Genomic DNA, 18,256 nt, shown 5'->3' on the forward strand with positions numbered 1-18,256 from the left:
CCCCCCAGCCCTTGAGCTATACATTCCTTGTTTTCCTCATAATGAATGTTTATCTCTCGGATCTCACCTGAGGAGGAAGCAGTCTGTGACTGCATACTGCAGTATGAGCTAAGTCTACAGTTAACCTCATTTCAAAGACAGGGAAGCAAAGATCAGGAAGCTTAAGTAACAAAACCATTTGTAAGTGGCAGCACTGGGATTTGAACTCAGGTAGTTCAAATGAGTTCAGAACTTCAGTTAACAGCGTTTATCTTTTTCTTCTTCTTCTTCTTCTTCTTCTTCTTCTTCTTCTTCTTCTTCTTCCTCTTCTTCCTCTTCTTCCTCTTCTTCCTCTTCTTCCTCTTCTTCCTCTTCTTCCTCTTCTTCCTCTTCTTCCTCCTCCTCCTCCTCTTCCTCTTTCTGGTATTTTTGAGACAGGGTTTCTCTGTGCAGCCCTGGCTATCCTGGAACTCACTCTGTAGACTAGGCTGGACTCGAACTCTGAAATCCGCCTGCCTCTGCCTCCCAAGTGCTGGGATTAAAGGCCTGCGCCACCACCGCCCAGCTAGACTTCATCTTCTTGACTACTAACCCATACTATTTGCTCCACTACAGAAAATGTTATAAAATATCCTTTTTAGGTACCGGTCATCACCAGCATCAGCCTTGAGCTAGCTTAAGATGTGGTGATGACGACAGACTTTCCAGCACATTGGTGGTCAGCCGACAGACTCTCCAGCACATTGGTGGTCAGCCGACAGACTCTCCAGCACATTGGTGGTCAGCCACTGCTCCCTATTTTCTGTTCAATTAAGAAAAAAAGCCTCTGAGTGAGAGGGAGGAAGGGCAGAAATCAGCGCAGCTGCAGTGAGAATCACTAATTTGATGATTTGCCCTCTTCACACTCACTTTGTGCAGCTTTTATTCCTCTATAAAAACAGCACTTTTATTTTTGTTCAAAGAACGCTGGTTAATTAAATGAAGAACCTGGATGGGCTTTATGCCGCTGTCCTAGTGCAGTGACGGTAATACAGTGTGAAATGCGTCTGGGTGGGAAGAGATGCAGAGGGTTTGATGCTGAATAAATTCATACCATTCCTTTTGTAAATGCATAACTGTCAGGCTGGTGAATGTGACCCCTTAGCAGAGTTCTAGCCCAATTCCCACTGAATGGCTGCTTAAAAGATTAGTGCATTGCAATGATGCCTTTCTGAGGAAGCAGTAAAGAAAAGATAACAGCAGTGGGCAGGATTTAGCAAGAGAGGATCACAACAATCCATTTTCTCTTTGCCTCCCAGGCTGTCTTCTAATAAATAACTGCAGCGTCTCCTTTGTCAGGAGCATTTTAGCCAGAAGTCTCTCAGTACCTCACTGAACCTGAAATCCCTACCATGGCAAATACAGCCGCCATTTGCTCAGGCATTTTGTCTGAGGATGAGGCTAATTCAGATTTCAAAGGTAGATTTTACAGGGAAAACAAAGACATAAGCACATCAGGAAAATCAGCCAGAACATGCTTTTAAACATTTTGTAGTATAGGCCAACTCAGTAGAAGGAACTCTGGAATATGCAGTTCAGTCAGAGTTTTTCCAGGGCAACAGTGATGAAAGACCTTGGATCCACAGCGTCTCTTTGGGAAAAAAAAAAAGGTTTACCTCCCGACAGTTTTGCAATGAATCTTTAGGAAAGATTAGGCCAAACTCTTTGAGCTGGTGAAAATCTCTGCAGCTGTAGATATGACCTTGGGCTGAGCCACACTGCACTAAGACAGTGCTGTAGGTCAGATGAAGGCCACTGCACTATTTTGCATATGCAGCATTTACACCCACAAAGTAACAGGATCCAGAACAAAACAAACAAAAACATAGTACAAAAGAACAGGTTTCGGGTGGGGCCCAGCTAGATCAATATCTTAGATATTCATGTTTTCCCCCATTTTCTGCTAATTCTCTAAGACTCGGTGTGTTCATCTGTATAGTGGGCTCTAACAATTATAATTGTTTTTGTTTCTTGTCACTATTTTGGAAAAAAAATATACTTATCATTTATGCCATTACACCGCATGACTAGATAATTTATTAAGGGCTTTCTTGAGGTACTCAACTGGTAATATTGGCTGTTTGGAAATGTAATTTCCACATGTCCTTTTTAACGATAGAAAAAATTACACGAAACTCTCCTCTTTCCAGGTATAAGCACTTAAAGTTCCCTAAAGTAAAAGCATTAATTGCAGTTGCAAATGTGTAATTAGCCTTAGACATCCACAACACTTACCAGCTCTGTAATTTATAAGCTAATCAGTAAATCTGTCAAATGGCAGTGGCTGACAGGAGACAACAGCCGACTACAAGAAGATATGGCTTAGTCACTTATGCTACCCAGCACCCAGAATGCTTCTCTTATCAGCTTCCGACATCCACTCACTGGAAAACCTTTCTCAGTCTTAGGTCCTATTTACAGTTTTTCAAAAAAGATTAAGGCTTCCTGCAGGAAGAAAGCTGTTTGTTGAATGAGAACTGTTGAAAAGCAAGTTAGGGCCCATCTCCTTAATCTGTTTCTGAATTATTTTTTAGCTGTCTGAAAGGATGATTCTCAAAGTGCTTTGCAGATATAGTCATGAATGAACTGGCAACACACCCAATAATCGTGAAGGAATTTAGGGAAGACTCTAAATTCACAAAACACTTTTGGAGAAACCCTTTTGCTGTGTAATCAGCTCAAGCTGGACTCGAACCTCCTACAGCACAGGTTTAAATGTGAATTGATCCTCCTGCCTCAGCCTCCAAAATGCTAGGACTAGAGAGGCATGAAAGACCAAGACCAGCTCACAGAAAACATATTACCTGTCTCCAAGCTCCACTTTTCTTCCCTATCTTCATGGGTAGTCCAGGCCTAACGACTGTGTCACTTTAACCATCCATGAAACACCATGAAATCTTTATGATGTGATGTACAGCCATTTCTTACTTCCTTTTGTATCATCTCATCAGATACAGGATCAGCTGGCCTACTGTGATGGTCACTGTAGTGTGAGCTCCACATTTCTGAAGGGTCAGTTTACTTCAGTCATTGGTCGGTCAGGTTCAACCTTAGTAACAAATATGGCCCATGGTAAAATGCATCCTCCCTTTCCTAACTTCTCTATTCTCTACCAAGCTTTCTACGGCCAAGTTCCAAGTTACCATATAGCTTTAGTACATTCAACTCTCTTCAATGATGACACAAAGATTTACACATATGCCCATACACATCTGCATAAAATTTTGAAATTTCATTTTATGGTATTTATCAAGCAAATGAGATTATGTAAAATCTAAATAAAATGAAGCAAATACCAAAGTTGAAAAAAGTTATACTTCACTGCTTGACAATTATGTTATTTTTTGCATTAAAGATTTCAAAACTACAAATATTTGTTTATTTACATTTTCAACATGTATTAACACAGTAAATGCTGTCAAGAGCTATATAATCTTAAAGGCTCTTTCCAGCCCCACCAAATCCTGATTTGACAATGTAGATAGCAACACTTTTGTAAAGAGTGTAGCATGGATAATCTGTGAGTTCAGAAAACAAAGTTTAGTTTATGTGAAAAAGTAAAATCTTCACTGTGCAAGGAGAAAAAATCACTTCAACTTTCTGGAGGAAAATTAGGTCAATCATATTATAATTAGCTCTAATTAACCTTCCCAGGGCTTGTCAGCTTCTTTACCTGCAGCTGCCTCGCTCTAAGAGGTGTAAAACTCATTTCTGTCTCTGAACACAAAAGAAAATCAAAGTTTCCAATCTCCTTCATAAAGAGCAGTCCCCAGTCCAGGACAAGTACATAAGTACACCACTCAGATAAGGTGTAGGATATGATACTTTTTATAATATAAATATTAATTAGTTTAAACCATATTTAACCATGTTTCAATCAGAATGGTTTAACCCCGAACATGTATGTATGTATATATGTATGTATGTATGTGTGTGTGTGTATATATGTGTACACACACACACACACACACACACACACACACACACATATATATATATATATTTAGTGTACTGAAGGTTGATATAAAGTAAAAATGTATTAGCCAATTTTAGTTACAAGTGTGCCCAAGGAGTACATCTGTATTATAAGAAGCCTTTACTTTTCTTTTTCTTGAAATAACAAAGTAGTTACTTTTTTATTTACATAATTAGAGATCCTAATTGCCAACAGGAACAAGGATTCAAGAGAACAGGACATGTCTACACTGTAGAAGACTGAACTGTCACCACTTTTTGGAAAGCACTTTAGCAGTTCATAGGTACAAAGCCTTTAAAGTGTTCATATTAGGGACTTTGGCATGGCTCCTTGCTAAAAGCATTTGTGATGCAAGCCTGGCTACCTGAATTAAATCCCTATGGACCACATGGTGGAAGGAGAGAACTGACTTCTAAAAGTTGTCCTCTAAGCTCTCCATGAGCCATGGGACGTGTTTATGCACATGCACACCATTTACACACAGACCACATGATACCAGTAAATAAAAATATTCATTCCATTTAATCAGTTCCTTCACAACTGGACTTTAGTCTAAAATTAACTAATCAATTAATGTATTGTTATACTTTTTTTTCAACATAACATTTTTATGGATTCTCTGGGGATTTCATATCATGAGACCAAATCACTCACTTCCTAGTTCTTTCCTGTCTGGCCCCTACCCTTTTTACCTCCCCCCAAAGAAAAACTAAAAAATAAAAAGCAAGTCCAACTTGTGTTATCTGTATATTTACTGAACCTTAGTCAAACTCTTGGTGGTCTGCCCCTTAAATAGAACTGAATCTCCCTCCCCACCCCCGCTCTCTGACCTCCCACAGAAGCCATCAATCGTGGCGATCTACACTCCAGAATCTCTATCACACTTCTTAAGAGTTCTCCTTCATGGCTTCCTGTCTAGGCTGTTACATTTTTCTCTTGTGTGTGTGGGTGAAGTGGGGGTAGGGATTGTCACATAAGCCTCTATGTCCCTCCCTTTCAACTGTGCATCTGCAGTTATCGATATCACAGCAAAAGTAGCTAGCCTCTTGCTTTTCCCAGTAAGCCAGAGGACAGACCATGAGCCTCCACAGAGTTTCTGGTGACAGGACTGACCAGGAAACCTGGCCATGGTTGTAGTAGGACCATGGAGCCAGACAAGACCCTTAGAGGCAGCACAGACCACAGACAACAAATGGCTTTGGATAGCACAGACCATGGACATCAGGAAGCTTTCCTTCATTGTCAGCATTTAAACCTTTTTAATAGATGCAATGCAGCTTAGTGGCTACATCTTTAGACATTAAACATGGTGATTCTTCCAAACTTTAAGGCTTAAGGGGCTCCATCATTAAAAGAGAAGTGTACTTCTTTCAAATTAAGCCTGAGGGGTTTAACTGGAATAATTGTGTTAAACTGTGTGTGTGTGTGCACGTGTGTGTGTGTGTGTGTGTGTGTGTGTAGCGCTTTGTCTAAGATCTTGAAGTTCAGAAAGGGTGGGGGCCCCAATGTAGGATATGGCCTAAGGTTATAGTGCATATATAAATAATATAACATCTGATTTTAGCCAAAGAGGTAAACAAAATAGTCACCAATCAAACATAATTATTGAGAAAGTACTGTAAATACTGAATAGCCAAAACAGACCTTAGGCCATGAAAGATTTGAGTCTATAACTAAAAGTGTATATTCTCATCTTATACCATATGCTGATAGAGTACTTTCAGTATTAAATAGAGACAGGGTGGGAATCTGGGTAAATATGCATCTGAAATATGGCCAGGGTAAACATTTTCACAGACTTTAAAAGAAAAAAAATGTAAAATTAAATTGATAACACAAAACTTTTAGTGTTTATTAAATGAGAGAAAGGATTTTTGTACAAGTTAAATATCTCACATGAGGGTTGTGAGAAACTGAGTCAATGTCTATCTACTACATAAAGAGATGGTGTATGCTAACATGAGGAAATGGGATGAAGCGTATGAAAGAAGGAAACTTAAAAAGCAAGACAGGAGATGCAAGTAAGACAAGGGCCATGTGGAGAAGCTAGTAGTGCATCCTGCCATACCAGCGAGTGCGCATGAGTCTAGGCATGTGTGGGAAGGAACAATAGCATGGAGAGGCAGGGGTCACACAGGAGCATCCACAAGCATGCCCTGGGACCAGGTCATTCCACTTTTTAATTGTTCTACCAGCTGTTTAAATCATTACCCTGAACACTGGGCTTCCAACCCAGAGACCTTTGGGGAGGTTTACTGCAACCATATTGTAGTCATGGCAACACTTAGGTTTGCTAAAGCTTGCTTAAAATGCCGCATGCACTTTACGGGAGTCACTGAGTGCACATGCCTTTAATACTCAAGAATCGTGATGTAGAGCTCTACTTATTCTGGAACTCAGGCAGAGGCAATCTCTTCATATGTAATGCAAAAAGACAATAAACCAATGCATATTTTTAAACAATACTTATGTGGGATCATACATGAGCAGGCAAGTCTTGTTTTAAACTCTTCAACGTTTTGCGAATAAATCATTACTACAATGTCATGAGTCCCATACGACTGTAGACGTACTGAGAGTATTTCTCACACAGCACACTGCCAAGATAAGACATTTATAGAATCAGCCGCCTTATCACTACTTCCTCCTTGGATCAAATGTTCTCGTTTGTCAGTCTAACTATTATATATTACTCCAACATTAAAAAAAAATGTTTGGCATCTACACAGACATCTAAAGTGTAACCTAAAAGGTGCTCCCTCCATGCACTGTATGGAACCCCATCTTCACGAGTGTCCCATAGGGAAACCTATAGGAAATGGTATAAAGAAACTAAATGCAGGACTCTATGAAGAATACCATTATTTTCCTCCCAAATTCCCCAACACTGAAAATGGTGTCTAATTAAGCCAACACAATTAAAACAAGTTTAATAATACAGAAAAGACAGAAAAATGTCTCTCGGAGTCCTTATGATACCAAGGTCTTTTCTATATGAGACAAGCAATAACTATTTGGGAATAGGAATTCTGAAATAGACACTTATATTAGTCATCCCTGCTATGAAATACCTGAGTGGGGTAACTTGTAAAGAAAGGGTTAGTTAGTTGTTGGTGTATGTTCAAAGTCCTGACAGCATGGTGATGATAGATGAGGTCACTTGGGCGTGTTACATCACGGGGGACGGGAAAGTGAGATGGGCACGTGTGAGAAGGAGAATTTTCATGGAGAGGCAAAGGTCCCATAAGAACATTCAGGGTATGACCCATGACCTAAGGATCTTTCTACTTTTTAATGGTTCCATCATGTGTTTATCGCTTTATCCTGAATACCAGGGTTCCAACACAGGAAACTCTGTGGAGATATAGCAATCATATCGTAGCTATAGAAACACTTGAGTTTGCTAAAGCTTGCCTAGAGTGCTGCATGCACTTCCAGTGAATCACTAAGTACAAATGATGTCCATGCAAACAGGAATGATGACTGGAACTCTGGGAAACCAGGTTTCCTGCTCCTTTTTCAAGTAAGCTTTCCTTACCTTAGGCAGTTTCTAGTGCAGAGTCTAATGGTAAAGAAGAGAGAAGTAATTTTCTCATTACACGCACACACCCAAAGGAAAATTGATGCTGAAAAATAAACCCAATTATATTTGTTCCATGAGCTTCTTGAACCCCACTGCTGTCTAACATTATAAGTGCTTTATAAGGGTTCTCAGATTACTTTTGTTTGTTTTGAAAAGTTTGTGTCCATAAAATCTCAGCCAACAGTTACACAGTGCGTGTTAACTGAATATCACAACCAGGAAGGCAACACTGGAACAATCCACCAGCCTTCTTTAGAAAACTAGTTTTATAATGCTCTCACAAACAGAAAAGAACAACCTGTGGATCTATACAACAACCCAGGGGAATCCGAAGGGAGTTAAGCTGGATGAAAATAGATACAAAAGGTAGCTCGCTGTATCATTCCATTTGCGTGTCTTTTCAAATGACAAAATTTGAGATCAACAATAGATTAGTGGGTGTCAGGCATGAGGACGGTAGGTGGGAAGAGGGGACCGTGGCCTCTAAAGGCCAGCATGAGGCATCTTTCCGTCAAAGGATTTTATTGGGAAGCAAAAGTTACCATTCTGACATGAAGGCCATTTTACAACAGCATGCTTTTGGAACAGAAAGGATTCGTTGAACAAATGTATGTGTCTTTATTTCCCTTTCTAATGATGAGATGGTATTTTAGAATAACTACTAGTACTGCTCTAGAAAACTATTAGACATTCAAATTGCCAAAACCGAATTAGAGATCTAGAGGCCACCCCAAAACATAAAAATTAGAGGTGTCGTTATTTCTTTGAAACCACAAGGAAACTCAATCCCCAGATGTGTGGGACTGTACCTAGGTTTGTCTTAGAGATAACTGACTTGTTTCCCAAGTTGCCTTTCTTGCTTCATCTGCAAAGCAAGACTGAGTTGAGAGCAGCATGTGCTGGGACTAGGCCCATGGCAGAGAATCCCACTCATGTGACCACCTACTTCACGCCCTTCTCAAGGCTCCAGCACAAGCTTGGTACAGGCGAGGCAACTACAACTGGACTTATCTGATCCTGGTCAAGGTGCCAAGTAAACAATTCACTGTATTCCAACAGAGCAAAGACTGGTTCAGACAAGCTAAGTATTTTGGCTTTAGAGTAGTCACCGACTCACTGTTGCCTGGGGTCATAACACTACCTTGGAAGGCAATTTAAAAACAACTTGAGTGTGAGGGTGGGTTTTACAAAGTTGTTGATCAAAGGAAGATGCTCCAGGAATGGTTCATGCGTGTTGGAAGTTGTTAGAACTTGAAGGAAAAGAAAGTGACAGGTATAACTTTCATGGGAAAGCGTCTTCATTTTAAACAGCAGGGCTGGGCTATTCTTTGGGGCATGAAATATATACATATCTAAAAATACAGGACCAAGAATAAGACGTCTCATGGCAATCCCTCGTTGAAGAAAAACAAGGGGCCTGAAAAAGATGCCAATGCATCAAAGCTTGTATTTTACATTCTTCCCTTCCTCTCCCTTCCTTTTTACCCACTATCCCCCTGGTCCTTGTGGTTACTCATTGCTTTCCTTTTGGGTTGTTACACTAAAGGTAAATGAGCTTCCATGATTTAAAATAGCTAAAGAATCTGTGAAAGGAGAGACCATGATGCTTTTTAGGATTGGTCCAATATTTTATAGTAAGATAAAGTCCTGCAAATAATAAAGTTAATAAAGGAGCTTACACTTTGACTTTTTGGTCAGAGAGACCCCAGAAGCCCCTGCCCCCCCCATACAACACATGCTGTTGCCATTGCTCTTGCTTGCCTACCTCCCATAATGAGCTTGGAAGTTGCTATTGCTGAAGACACAACACACTTTGGATGCAGGACACAGAGAAACCACGCTGAAACTAATCTAGAAACTCCTCCCTGTGGGTGAACATTCACAGTGCTGTGCAGGTTGTTGAGAGAGGAGTATCAATGGGCTTCCATAGTGGTGGGCCAGGAATACTACATACCCACCTGCCAGGAGTACGAGTGTTATGGGCACAGCTACCTGCTAACTGATTGGATGTGAGGCATACTGGACAGGAGGAATTCGTGCAATTTTGGTAAAATTAAACAAAATACCAAAAACCACCTGAGCCAAACCAAACCAAAAACCATAGCTGGGGAGGCCATATGCCTTAGAGGGAACTTACTAATGCTGTTTTGTTAAACGGACACTTGTGTCAAGCTGCTGCTAAATATTTACGTTTCAATGCACAGGTTAGCTCTGCTTTCAACCTTGCTTAGACGAACGACCTTTTCCAGTGAGTAGCAGCCTTATAACCGACCCAAGATTTGAAACCAAACAACTATTGAGTGCTCAGGGTAAACAGACGGTCTGTATTAACCCCTTCAAGGCTCAGGAAATATCTGCACAGTGAGATTAAGAGCTGAAGGATGGCAAAGAGTGCTGGGAGATGCTGTCCTCAGAACACGCCCTGGCCACTGCACTCACAAGGCAGCCATGGCTCCCTGTATAAAGACTGAAGAAGTTCAAGGCAGCCAGCACCCTGGCATGGATGCAGGAGCGGGGCATGGGGTCTACCTCTAGCTAAGGAGCTATTGGCAGCTGATGGCTGTGAAAGAAGGGGAAGCCATTACTCTTCAGGAGTGTGGTCACTGGCAGGCGCATACCAACCAAGCATGCAGTCAGCACTAATTGGGCTCAGAAGGTTACAAAAACATTAAAAAAAAAAAAAAAAGAGGAAGGAAAACCAGAAGAGGACACTGAGATGCCATGGCAAGTGTGAAGGGTAAAGGAGGTGCTGCAGTGGGAGTCAGGGGTGGAGACGATCAAGATACAGGACCCACATGGAGGAAAGTGCACAGAATTCATCAAAATATTAAGAATTAAATTAGGATATTCTAAGGATAGAAAAATTGACTAGAAATATGACCAGGACAGGAAAATAAACTAAGTATGTACATTTTACAAAGATACTTGGAGGGCAATATTTTTTCAACATATAAAAAACTTAGCAATAGTGAAACATTTTGTATGGGAACAGTGAATTTGCTAGAAAGTTCTTTTAAAAACCAGTAAAGAATCTGTGAGCTAAGTTGTTAACTCAGAAGTAAATGTCCCACACCTGTAGCCATGGCAGCTGGTAATTTCTGTTATGATAAAATGATAAACTATTTTCTAAATATAAACAAAGTTCTTTAATTATGTCACAAAGTCCCACACTTGTCAGCAATCAACATAATTAAAATATGCAAACAAATTTCATTTCTAGAGTTTCAGGTAAGAGATGTAACAAGAGGATTTCTGACTGAGATTTCATGAACATTTATCTCAAAACAACTTCCAAATTTTGATGAAATGATAGTTTATAGCCTGAAAAAAAAAAAAACAAACCAAAAAACCAAAACCCTTATTAGAATAGCTGTCTAAAAGAAAAATTTCAGCTAGATAATGAAGAACAAGTTTTATTATAGCAGATGGTATTCCAGCTTTGTTAGAGCAAGACACTGAATTTATTGATGTTTTTAATCAAGAATTTTATTATTTGATTACACCATAAGATACAGACATATGGTAAAGACCCTACCAATTTGTGCTTAGCTTTCTGATGCTCACTGTGTAAAACTTGCGATGGGAACAGTTTCAGTCCCATCATAAAGTAATCAAAAAACAAAAACACAATAGTGCAACTCACATTTTCTCATTGATATCACACCGCATATGAATGAACTTTTAAGGGGAAATAGGACTTAGGAAGTGTGAAAACAGCAAGAACTTAGACTGCCACTGAAATTTGTGACAACACGAACAACAATAACTAGTTTATATTTTCGTCATATGAATCAAAAAGTAAATCATAGATATTGATAAGTATAATACCAATTGGCTTCAAAATTAAAACGATATTGAAATATGTTTTGTGGCTGATACTGTTTAGGGCTATGATCAGTGTATGTAATTTCCCTGAAAGGAAATACTGAATATCCTTAAATAAATGTAGCCATGAAAAGATACAGTATTCTAAAAAAAACTTAGTTTTGTGAGCATGGATAAAAATATTAAGAAACTTTGTTGCTTAATTCAATTATAAGAAACCTTTTTTAAAGTTTAGAGGTATTTGGGCATGTGAATCTACATTTTCACATAAATTTTAATATATTTAAAGACAGATTCAGTGTTTATTTTCAATCAAAATTCAACACAAAAAAGATATATCAAGACTGCAAATATTATTGTGAAGTGCAAAAATATAAATATCTCATGAATAATACTTTAATACTGTTGCATGCCAAAACATTTTAAATGTAACAGGTAAAATGTATTTAATTTTATTATTTCTTTCTGCTACTACAAAATTTAACAATTCATAAGTGGCTTTGATATTTCTATTGGACAGTGGTATAACAGACTCTTTTTTTGTTTGTTTTGGCTTTTTTCAAGACAGGGTTTCTCTGTGTTGCCCTGGATGTCCTGGAACCAGGCTGGCCTCGAACTCAGAAATACGCCTGCCTCTGCTTTCCAAGTGCTGGGATTAGAGGCAATGCACCACCAGTGCCCAGCACACTAGACTCTTAAATCGCCTTTTATTTGCTCTTCAATTATTTCCAAATCTGATGTTAAGTTAATCTTTTATCTTTCCTTTTCTCGTTCTTTACTTCCCCATTTGAGTACCTAGTCTGTGGCATCTGTTGCTCAACTCAGAGGTAGCTGCCGCTCTTTGTTAATGATGAGCCAAAGATGTTAGTAATATTCAAAACCCTTCCTCCCATAGTGAGGGGAGCTAGCAGGCTGATGGTAGAGGAAGAACAGAGACAGGGCTGGGAGAGCACGGTGGGTTGGGTGGAGGTAAGGAAAGCACAGCAGAGGTATGCGGGGGCGGGGGGAGGTAGACTGCGAGGATCTGGGCAAGATGTCAGATCATGTATACCCGCTTGTCCGCCTCTACATTTACTTGAAGCATCCATTAGTTGGATTGTGGGCTTTTCACAGATATGACAGAAAGTCCTACAGAGTTTTATGTTATGTTTTCAAAAGGATATTCATAACTAAGTATTCGGATTGGACTGTGTAGGGGTGGGGCAAGGGTAGAAGTATGATATGGAAGGGAACTGACAATATCAGGAAGATAATGTTAGCTTGGGCCAGTGACGGAGATGGTAAAGAGTGGTAAAAAATATAGTTATAACTACAGTTGAAAAAAATCAGTTGACCCCAATTCTGTAGGGTCAACAAGGTGGATGTGGGATGAAAGAGAGTGTGATCAGATTAAGGGTGTAAGAAAATGCTCATTTTTCCCATTTGCCAAATACTTTTGGGCATAGGTCATTATTGAACCTGTAGTTTGACATTCAACTGCCTACATTCTTGGGCCTCAAAATTTCAACTTAAATGTCATTTCCTGTCTTCTTTATCTCCATGTTTCTATCATGATCCTGGCTTTTTAGTGATTATGGTCATGATATTATAAGAATACGTAACCACTGTTTCCACGTGTGCTAACAAAAGTTAACACACTTCAACTCTCAAGTTCTACGCTTCAATTATAGGAAAGATATTACTATTTTATCAGTCACAACACAGTGAAAAGTCAATACAAAAAGTGGCTTCTGGCCCTTTGGACTTGCATTTCCCTGTTAAGACACAACTTTCACATTGTTATTAGCCCAGCTTATACCCTTCCCAATCTATGACAAGTTCGCTCATCCCTCACCTAGAATTTCAATTCCCTTCTAAATTAAATGGCTAAAAGAAATTACACCTACCTTTTAACATTTCACTTGTGACTTCCAATAGTCTTATTAAACCTGAGTGTTTACTATGGGTGATATACAACATACTGTATGGATTTTATGCCACTCAATTCTTTTGACATTCTTGGGAAGGAGCCTATTATCAAACGGAGGCTTGGGAAAGCAAAGTGGCTTGCTGGAGGTCAACAACTAGCATGAAGAAGGGTAGGGGAACAAACCTACACTGTCCACTACTGAAGCTAGGCTAGGAGCACTTTCTCTTCTACACGTACGTTTCTGAGCATTCATCCATCAGAGAAGAGTACGTGTGTCTAACTCTCCACATACAACTTCATCTCTATCTTCCTGTTGATTCATATGAAGTTCTGATACAGATGATGTATTAGCACAGAATAAAGGAAAATAATCATTTCAGAGAAATAAATATAGGAAAGCCTCATGTAAAAAGGGTAGGTATTGCTGGGAAACAACAGTACAGCTCCCAACACTTTCTTTCCTTCCTTCCTCCCTTCTCTCCTTAGACTTATGTCTTATGTCAACCTTAATGTAACAATTGCATCAAACATAGTTGGTATTCAACCCAAGACTTTAGGAAAACAGAACATTTTAATTAAACACAGTGAAAGCATCCCCTAATCTACTTTACACATAAAACGTAACTAGGAAGATTCATACACCCCACTTTCAGAACACAGAGAAACACTGAAATGTAAACCACACTGAAGATGCGGGCACTGAGGACGCAGAAGTCAAAGGACTTAAATAGACACACCAACAAAAGAGTTACTAAAATTAGGCCAGCGGCCAGTCAGGTGGGTAAAGATGTTCATGGCCAAGCTTGATGGCCCAAGTCTACTGCATTTACATAGACACATGCAAACACACACAGACAGACACATACTCTCTAATTACAAATTAAAACAAAGAGGTATTTGAACTGTAATTCTATCACTTTGGAGGCTGAGGTGGGAGTTTGTCATGAGTTTGAGGCTAGCTTGGGCTACAGATTACGGCTATCTCAAAAGTCTGAAAACTTGGCTGAACTACTGAGGACTTATATTTTTAAATATGTATAAGAATAACATTAAGAGAGACCAGAGAGATGTCTCAGTGGCCATGAGGACTTGCTGCTCTTGGAAAGGACCCAGGTTTAGTTTCCACCAACACATAGCAGCTCATAATCATCCATAACTCCAGATTCGAGGACCCAAAGCCTCTCTGACCTTCTTGGATAACAGGCATGCATGAGGTGTACATATGCACACACAGGCCAACACTCATAATCATAAAATAAATAAAAAATTATAAAAAAAGCAAGTATACCATAAAGAATGTTCTCATATCCTCCACACAGACATCTCACATTCAACCTTTGGCCAATATGTTCATGAATGAAATTTAATGTATTCTTATAATGCATGGATACTTGGAAGCTGTTGCTAAGATGTTACATATTTTCAATCTCTTCTATATTCAGACATGTATATGTGTGTATATGTATCACACATGCACCCACATGTTTTCTTAGCCATGTGAAAAAGTAAGTTACATATATGATAGCCTTTTATCCTTAAGGTACTCCAAATAAAGATACTGCTGTATAAAATTCTTTTAGGAGTTTCAAAACTTTCATTGATCTGATCTCCCTTCTGCATTCCAGATCTGTTAAATCACCCAATAATGCCCCCATCCCAGTACAGGATCCAGCCTAGGGTCAAGTATTTGTTTAGATTTTCTGTCTCTTAACACCTCTTAATGTCCAGCATCTTATCAGATGCCAGAAACCCTCCGAGGTTATACCAGGCTATAAACTCTCAGTCAGGGTGGCACACAGATGACACTGTGTCCTTTTCAGGCTATCACATTCCAACTAACAATGGCTTCTTCACTGGTGAAGACAACTTTTAGCATCAAACTGTTTTCTCAATTTTCCACTGCATAATTACTATTTCTCTGTTATAATTAGCAGTGGTTTATAGAGTTACTTTTAAACTACATAACTATGTAGATATCTTGTTCATTAAAATTTCCCCCTATATTTAGCATCTTAATTTGTTCCTAATTCAATCCTGACTAAAACATTCAAAATGCTTCTTTCCAAATCTACCAACATCTCTGCTGTTTCCAGTCTGCACTCTACAATCGCCATGAGCCAGAGTGCTCCTCTACCCCATTAATTAGCTAATCTAATTATACATGGTACAGGCTCATGAGATAGCATTATTCTACAGTGCATCATTTATGACTGTGATTAATGCTTTGATGTCCTGGTTCGTCCAGATGCAGGCACAGAAGTCCTTGTCAGACAGCTCCTCATGGTATGGCTCTATCAACTTCAGCACTTCCTCCCTTTGTGAAGTGGCTCCAGGTGTAACTGAACTGACTTCTCAGCCCTGAAATCCGACATCTTTCTGGGACTTTATACATGATGGCACTGGGAGGTTCTAGACCCTTAGAGAGGCTGCTCATTAGATGTAAGTCTTCTAATTCTGGAAAGTTTGGTAGGATGATAATTCTCAATTTTAGTGTTTTCTTGTTCTGACTGGTTTCTTTAAGAAATTCTACATTTTTTTGTTGTTTCTAGTGCACCTGAATATAATTCTTGGCAATTTAATTTCCATTTGTATTTCTGTACTAAATGTTAGCAAATGGTAGCTAGCACCTTTACTCCATGAGCCATCTCACCAGCTCTAGCCTTTATTTTTGTTTTGTTTTTAATTTCAGGTTTGAGGCATATTTCTCTTAGCTCAAATACTTACTGAGGTCATTTGGTAGAACGTGGAGTTTTACGTTACAGTTGTCTTCTGTTTTGTTATTCAATTGCTGTATACATTCTCACCAAAATGGAAACTTTAAATCTCATGAAATTTTGGAGCTGGTAATGACAGGATTTTTTTCCACTTTAAATCACTATTTTATAGAAAGGTCTTAGGTTAAGAGCACCCTCTTCTGTGTAGATGCATTATGGGTTATAAAGGGGAGAAGTGGACAAAGTGATGCCTCCTCTTTCTGTAAGACCCTTCACTTTCTTCTTGGTATTTCTTCTCCATCACTGTTTGGTTCCAAGGTAGTCTGTAGATTCTAATTTACCTGATTCTTCCCATAAAGCACTGACTCTTGGAGCTGAGACTTCTGGGTGTACACACTTCAGAATCCTGGCTGAGTACCATCAAGCCCTGACCAATGGCCAGGACTTTGGCATTAATTATTACACTTTTTCTTTCTGGTACTGATTTCACTTGTTTCATTGGACTCCTGTTTCTCCTTACTCTTTTCAGAGTCTTTAAAGTCTGTTCTAGGTCCTGTGATGCAGTAGCAGGCTCGCTTTAAGACTTATGCTGAAAATTATTTATTCTACTTACTACAGAGGTTTGCTCTGGTCTGTTACTGTCAGATGGAGGGTATGAGTTACGTATGGCTCTGTTTGCTTTCTTGGCCAATAGATGCTTTCTGTGAGGGCAGGGTAAGGGGGACTGAGAACCAAGCATTCAGCACTGATCTCTAACAGGCTTCTACTAACACTACAACTTTATTCAGAGTGCATTCCCCGTCTTTGCCTTTATCTTTCCACAGTGCTATTTGTCTTGTTCAAATCTGCTACAATCTGGTGAAGACCAAGCCAAGTGAAAGGACATTCTTTTTATTTATTTATTTTTTTAAGTTTTATTGCATTATAATGAGAAAAGTTACATGATTTCAGTTTATCTGAATTTGTTAACATTTAAAAACATATTTTAAGTAAATAGAATTAAATCACATTCTTGTTTTCCTTTTGTACCCCAACTCCTCCCAGAGACCCCCCTGCAATATCTTTTTTCTCATATTCTTTAAAATTTATAAAACATTATAACAATAAAAATGAGTATTATAAAAGTTGTTTGATATAAAACAACAATCAATTTAAAAGTCTTATGTAGATGCTTGTCTACGGCAATACTGAAAATACATACATTTTTCTCAATATAAATTTTATATAACTCCAAATGTATTAATTGTATATTTCAAAATAATACATCACTACTAATATTTTCTTAAATGAATATAAATATATAAAGTGTTTTTGTTTGTTTGTTTGTTTTGTATTTAGTAGAGCTTAAAATTTTGGCTCTTACTGTGGTAACTTGATACAAGAGTTACAAACGTCAAGCAAAGAATTCAGTCTTACTCTTTGTTGTTCTCTTACAAACCCCCTCCCAATTTAATTGTCTACCTTTCTTTTGGGTATATAAATACTTTTAAAATATGTAAGCTGTTCTGAAAACCATAGTATAGTGTAAAAACATGAAATAAACAATACTACTAATAGAGAGACTGAGATAGGAGAAGCAAGATCTCAAGACCATTATGTTGTACACAGCAAGACACTGTCACGAACAAACAAGCGTGAAAGACATGCTTAACTATTTCCCATGAGCACCTAACTACAGCAATGCTCTGTCGAGCATTTGAGGAAAAGTGCTTGCTTTGTTTTACTTTAAGAAAATCTTGAAGTATAAATAACAGAAGAAAGAGAAAATAGAAAAGGGAAATGAAAGAGAATAACAGAGAAGCAATGAGACTTGGTCATTGTGGATCATGGAAGCTATCTCAGAGTTTTAAATTTGTTTTGATTAACAGAGCAGGAGCCCAGTAGATATAAACTCCAAATGTTCATTTTTAAGAGCTCTAAGAGCTCTCCTGTGCTGTCTGCAGTAGCAAATTCTGAGATATGATGAAACAGTACTGCTTTAAAGGTATACCTCACACACTCTCACACACAAAAGGATACATAGATATCCTCATGCACCATACCCCATGCACCCCACTACTCCTGCATTCCCCCACCCCACACGACTTACCTGTTTCACATTCTGCAGTTCTTCTATCAATTGTTCCCTGTGTTTCTCTGATTCCAGTAATTTCTCCTGTGTGTGAAAACCCCTGGATGAGTAGCATGTCACTGGAATACCACGAATGATTCCTACCCTGCTGACATCAAGT

General features: G+C 38.8%; 1 protein-coding gene across 4 annotated transcripts in view; it reads right to left on the bottom strand.

The window, feature by feature from the left end:
- The window catches only part of Stxbp4 (syntaxin binding protein 4), a 151,454-nt gene that overhangs the window by 74,945 nt on the left and 58,253 nt on the right, over nucleotides 1–18,256 (bottom strand). For all 4 annotated transcript variants that reach the window (XM_031353896.1, XM_031353894.1, XM_031353897.1 and 1 more), the window contains one exon: nucleotides 18,115–18,180. In XM_031353896.1, coding sequence (XP_031209756.1) covers nucleotides 18,115–18,180 — 66 coding nt within the window. The remainder of the gene's footprint in view (nucleotides 1–18,114; nucleotides 18,181–18,256) is intronic.

The sequence above is a fragment of the Mastomys coucha genome, unplaced genomic scaffold, assembly GCF_008632895.1.
Source record: "Mastomys coucha isolate ucsf_1 unplaced genomic scaffold, UCSF_Mcou_1 pScaffold5, whole genome shotgun sequence".
NCBI classification, from domain to species: domain Eukaryota; kingdom Metazoa; phylum Chordata; class Mammalia; order Rodentia; family Muridae; genus Mastomys; species Mastomys coucha.